General features: G+C 40.0%; 1 protein-coding gene across 1 annotated transcript in view; it reads right to left on the bottom strand.

Moving 5' to 3' along the window:
- Positions 1-1,119: 1,119 nt before the first annotated feature.
- Positions 1,120-6,330, bottom strand: part of LOC101860854 — a 24,647-nt gene continuing 19,436 nt past the window's right edge. Inside the window, exons 19-22 of the mRNA XM_013089213.1 lie at positions 5,817-5,951; positions 4,463-4,544; positions 3,614-3,734; positions 1,120-2,721 (exon numbers count right to left, since the gene is read on the bottom strand). Of these exons, the coding sequence (XP_012944667.1) occupies positions 2,423-2,721; positions 3,614-3,734; positions 4,463-4,544; positions 5,817-5,951 (637 nt within the window). The 3' untranslated portion in view covers positions 1,120-2,422. The remainder of the gene's footprint in view (positions 2,722-3,613; positions 3,735-4,462; positions 4,545-5,816; positions 5,952-6,330) is intronic.

Below are 6,330 nucleotides of genomic sequence, written 5' to 3'. Positions count from 1 at the left end.
CCCCGCAACCCTATCCCCCTCCCAATAGTTGCACGAATCCAAAATCAAACCAGGCACTGCGATTCACAAAATGCTACATTCCTGTTTAAAAAAAGGGATGGATATTCATATCACAAAAGCTCAATAGGCAGTGGAAGTTTACTAGTGGAATGAGTCTTGATGCAACAGGATGCAAAAATGTTCATTTGTACCCAAGAAGTAAGAATTCAGATGTACTTCAGTAATCAATATTAAAATGAGGAAAAAATAAGAAGTAAATATCTTAACTTTAGGTAATATAGTTACATTACAAGTATAGCACATTTATTCTGACACCCTCAAATCCATGGGAAGCATATCAAAATTTCAAATGGACACTCTTTTATTAGGTATCGTACTGACAACTTTTTCCATTTTATTTGAGCGTCCATTGAAAGCCTACATTTCTGTCATCTGTTCATTTCAAAGCAGACAAGAAACAAAACTACTGTCTGAGAACACTCAAGTGTCTGGAGACGTGAGAAGCCCACTGGTCATTCACAAACTGGACATGCACGATGAAGCAATTGTAATTGTTAATGTTTTTACATCCTCATCAACACAATTTTGATCATTTAGAAGGTGGGCTGCCCCGACCCGGCCCGTCTAGGCCACTCTAGGCTGGGGGGAGGGATACAATGTCGTTCCAGACATACGGAGAGATCCTCAACAAAAAAAAGCTTCCCCACCTGGGAATCAAACTCACGTCTTCTACTCACCACAGCAAGGACCCTAACAGGATTTTTTTTAAAGTAGGTATTTTTATGCACCCATCCACACAACAAAAGGGGGCTATCCCGAAAAATGCTGTTTTGAGAAAATCGAAGGTATGCACCCATCCACACAACAAAAGGGGGCTATCCTGAAAAATGCTGTTTTGAGAAAATCGAAGGTAAAGTTTTCGCTCCTTGTTCAGTTTCATTAAAAGACAAGGAAAGTTTTCTCTATAACCAAGCAAATATACACATCAATGAAACCAAACTTCTCCTATAGGTAGACCAATGCCCACTTTTGGTGTAGGTCAATATTTCAGGAAACCCCCGAAATCTGGGTTAGCCCGCTTGTCCTTAAAAGCGACCAATTTAAATCATTTAGGGAGCGGGCTTCCGACCCTGCTGTCATGACCAGCCTGGGCTGAGAAGGATACAACATCTAAGTAGAAAGACTGAGAAACAGACATACAAGGAGAGCTCTTGTTGATGGCCTATACTCCGGCACAGGGCGAAAAAGGCTGATGATGATCATGATGATGATGATGATTACTGAAGAGTACATCTTCGTCATTTCATTTGTGGTGTAAAATTTACTTCATATGGTCCATCTGCATCAAGATGTATAAATATATTGTATAAATGTATAAATAATAAGTATAATCTAATATGACGGCAATAAACAGAAAGTTACTTTGTAAACAATAAAATAAATCATGTATCACAGGAGACCCTTCGCATTTTATGGGTTCAGACACACACTACCATTAAGTCCTCATACCTTCGTTACAAGGTCAGATCATTTCACAGCAGAAAGGACTTTGAGATTCTGCAGTATGAATTGCAATAGAAATGTAATAAATAGTATTTATATAGCGTATATCCCGGTCAACAGTAAGCTCTTTGTGTTTTGCAATCTATATTATTACCCCAGCAAACTCTAGCACACACAAAAACATTCTTGGCTTCCTGGGTAGCATGCAGTATAAGCAGCGGATTAGGCACTCAAACACTAACAAACGGACAAGATCTTTCGCTGTCTACAGCTGGGTACCCATTCCCACCTGGGTGAAGTGAGGAAAATTTGTGTAATGTAAAGGACACCATGTCAGGCCCCTAACAGGTTTTGAACCCCCAACTTTCTGGTTGCCAGCCCAACTGCCTAGCCATTAGATCACCAAAGCCACAAAAATAAGTAAATAATTCTCCTTCCCTAATTGCGTAGCACTTGCAGACTTGCCAAGCCCTCCAAAACCAGAAAATAGCGTTTACCTCAGAATTCTACCTAAAAATTGGAGTTTGGGGGCAAAAAATGAAGAGTCTACAGAACCCTAGTAGATTCAGATTACTTTACGAATTCACCATGACAAACAAATGTGTATTGCGAATAGATGTAAATAAAAGTGTCTATTTTCACATCATTTACCATAAGTTGCAAAAGTATTGCAAATAATCACATATAAACGTGTGTATTTCCCGTCATTTACAATAAATTACATGTCACCGATAAAAACAGAATTCAAGAAAAAAATCGGATTCTATGCAAAATTAAATCCAATCAAGGTTCTTCGCAGGCTAAAATAAATCAGAGGGCTACGATTTTATCCAGAGTTCATGGCTGGTTTGCACTTCAGAGAGACTATTGCCTGTTGTAGAAGAGTAGCAGTAACAAACAAACAACACAAACTCAATGCCTAAAAATGCTCTGTTTTCACGGTAAACTTATCCGGCTGTTTCAGATATTCCGCGATGTACTGAAGCACAAATTCTGTCTTCCACAACTGCGTCTCAGTATCAGCCCCTACGGTGGAAAAACCGTCAACGTCCTTGAACATAAGCGAGTCCTCGACCTCCAGGACGGAAGCGTTTGTGGCGTCGGAATACCTTGGCATCAGGAGGGACAGGGGCGGGTAGAAGGCAGCGTGGGAGTGGTCGTGCCAGTCCACCAGACACATGCGAGGGTACACGTGAAGGGGGCCGGCACTGTCCGTGTCTTAAGAGATAAATAATTTAAAATGTGTAGAATAATAACAATGATAATAAAATGATAGTAAATGATGGATAATAAAAATAATATCAACAACTACAACAATAATATATTGATGTTTAATTTATTAGTATCATTATTATCATTATTTATTAGTATTATTATTATTTTTATTATGATCTTTCTCAATTGACACAGAAGAAAGAAAAAAAATGTTTTTTAATTAAAAGAACACCGTTGCCTCTAGGTCACTTTATAGGGAAATGAGTAAGGTAACGGAATGTCTTAATCAGAAAACAGAATTCATGATTCAGTCGTTCGAGCATGACTAAGGAGGAGAAACAGGTCAATCTATCCTCCAATTAAAAACACTTTCTCTCTTTCCCTTCAGAAGGAAAAAAAAAATAGCCGAATAGAAAAAGACCAAGACGTCAGTATCTGGATAGATCAAACAATTTTTTTTTTTCAGAACATCAAATACAGTCTAGTATTTTTTTTTAGTATGGGGTTTTACGGCGCTCGCAACTGCATAAGGCCATATGAGCGCGCGAAAACACAAGTTAGTTTTATTCACAGTTCACTGTAAGGCTGGGTAACAGTCTAGTATGTACATAGCAAATATACATGTAGATCTAGTGAAACATGCACATTTTTAAGAAACAAATTTTCAGATCCTAAATTTTTTTCTTATTTAAGTGTATTTTTTTGTATTAAAAACATGTGCATAAAGAAATTCATACATAATGAAATGATTTCCATATCCCACCAATTTTGCTATGAGCATGCTAGACTGTATATCATAGCATCTTTTTATCTTTTTGTCCTGTGTCCTGATTTGATGGCGATATATATGTAGGTTACGTAAAAATTTATCATAGAATCAGTTTCTGTCAAATACCTGCAAACAAGTTGTAGTACTTGTGAGGCACAAACCGGCCGGCCCACGAGGGGTACTGGCTCACGTCCATTATCGTGACGGTCAAGTCTTTGTACATGCTCATAGCCACTTCCTGCAGCATCTGAACACAAATAAAACATGAACGTCAGAGGAGGAGGAGGAGGAGGAGGAGGAGGAGGAGGAAGAGGAGGAAGAGGAGGAGGAGGAGGAGGAGGAGGAGGAGGAGGAGGAGGAGGAGGAGGAGGAGGAGGAGGAGGAGGAGGAGGAGAAGAAGAAGAAGAAGAAGAAGAAGAAGAAGAAGAAGAAGAAGAAGAAGAAGAAGATTAATAATAATAATAATAATAATAATGATAAATAGTATGTAATATAGCACTCATCCTGTTAAAAAACAAGCTTTAAGCGCTGTGCAATCATTGAAAGTTGACAATACACACAAACACACACACACACACGCTCACACACACACACACAAAAACAACACACACACACACACACACACACAAAAACAACACACACAAAAACAACACATGCAACACACACACACACACACAAACAACACACACACACACACACACACACACACACACACAGGCAAAATATCTTAACCATGGATGATTTTTGTGGGGTTGTGGGAGGGGGGGGGGTAGTTTTAGTAAGAGTTTTACAGCACTGGCAACACAAATAGGTCATATAAGTGTCGAAGATTAGAGAAGCTGTGACAACTGGAGAATAACGTTCAAAGGATAGATGGATGAGAGATAATGACAATAGAAGTTTGATAGAAAAGAAGGAGCAAACCACAACAGAGCACCCACCAACCACCCACAACCATGGACTGTATCACTGTACCTGCATGAAACTGCTGGATGCGGTCATGTTAACAGCTGTCGCTAGCACAATCAAGACCGGCTTCCTGTCCTCAAACAAAGGACTGTAAGGACAGAATCATGGAAGATATAATTCTTTTCTTTAATGTACAGTCTAGCATACACATAGTGAAATCGGCAGCATATGGAAATCTGTTCGCTATGTGCTTACTTATTTTTACTTTTACTTTTTTTTCCCGCTTGTAACAGTCGGCGTCGCGGGGAGGCACAGGCATCTGTCTGCAGCACGGCGAGTGGCCTGTAGGTAGGAGGGACATCCCGTGAGCTCTGAGGGTGTTTGCCACAGATTCACTCAATCGTCGCCTTGGTCTTCCTCTGGCTCTCCATTCAGAATATTTAATGTAGTATGCTCTCAGAGCTGGAGGGTTTGAGAGCATCCGCGTGAGGCGTCCAAACCACTTGACTTTTTGTTTTTCAATGTGTGGTAGGACTGGTGTTGCTTCTACGGTGTCCCTTACGAATTCATTTTTTATTTTGTCTCTTCTTGTTTTGTTGACCGCTCTTCTTAAGCATTTCATCTCGCATGTAACCAGTTTCCTCTCTAGAGCTTTTGTTAGGGACCATGTCGCTCTGTGCATGGTTCACTATCTGCGTGTTCATTATGTGCGTTTTAGACAATAAGTGTTTTTGTGAGTTATATACACAATTTAGATCTCTTAGGAGAGAGAAGGGAGTGGGGAGAGAAAGAGTGAGAGAGAGAAAGTGTGTGTGTGTGAGTGTGTGTGTGTGTATGTGTGTGTGTATGTGTGTGTGTGTGTGTGTGTGTGTGTGTGTGTGTGTGTGTGTGTGTGCGTGCACATGTGCGTGTGTGTGTGTTGATGAGGCTGCTTGCATGTATTTGTTCTACCATGCCACAGCAAATCTCTCTGTGTAGAGATCAATAGGTTCTTATCTTGTCTTTTATTACGTATGGGTCCCCCAGGGTTCAGTCCTTGTTCTAGTTTCATTCCCCACCTATACTCAAACACTTGTCAAGGACGTTGTTGTTATCGATCCAGACTTGTCAAAGGCTAAATTAGTCATGACTTAAAATATAATCCCTACGCTGAAGATACCCAAATTTACGGTTCAACAATGTCTACCAACTTAGATAAACTGTCCATTGTGCCAAAATTGTATTGCCTCAGTGAAAAACTTTAATAATAATAATAAACGACATTTATATAGCGCTCAACCCCGAATAAAGTACACAGGCTCTGAGCGCTTTACAATACAGTACAACATACAAAAGTAACATAAAACGTTGTGTTCTGACTACAGAAAATTATTCCGAATATTCATCTTATTAATTAACTTTGCATGTGCTGACACTATACCTGTTTTTGGTGTGGAAAATCTCGGAGGTGAGATGAGTCACGGGCAAACGTAAGTGATCTCTGGTGAACTGCACAAGAATCTGGCCGCAGGCATTGTGGTCATCTTCACACCTCTGACCATCACGCACCGTGCAGCTGCACACACACAAAAATAAAATACACAAAGTCCCTTTAAAAAATGTAGGTTTTATCCCCCCCCCCCCCCCATATTGACATAATTTAGAATATTTAGGGCTAATCTGGGCTGAGAGGGATACAACTACAACGTCCTTAATTGTAGGAAGACCAAGATACTCCGTAAAATTTTCTCCCTACTCAGGATCTGAACTTGGGTCTCCTGTATGTGACAGCGAAGTGTCTAATGGCTATACTACAGTCGCCGGTACTAAGTCCCCCTTAGTGGAAATGATAATAATAATAGTAATAATAATAATGATAGGAGGAGGAGGAGGAGGAGGAAGAGGAGGAGAAGAAGAAGAAGAAGAAGAAGAAGAAGAAGAAGAAGAAGAAGAAA

The sequence above is a fragment of the Aplysia californica genome, unplaced genomic scaffold (genome assembly GCF_000002075.1).
Source record: "Aplysia californica isolate F4 #8 unplaced genomic scaffold, AplCal3.0 scaffold00898, whole genome shotgun sequence".
Taxonomy (NCBI): Eukaryota; Metazoa; Mollusca; class Gastropoda; order Aplysiida; family Aplysiidae; genus Aplysia; species Aplysia californica.
Note: the sequence above shows the minus strand (reverse complement) of the source record. Positions and strands in the feature narration are given on the sequence as shown.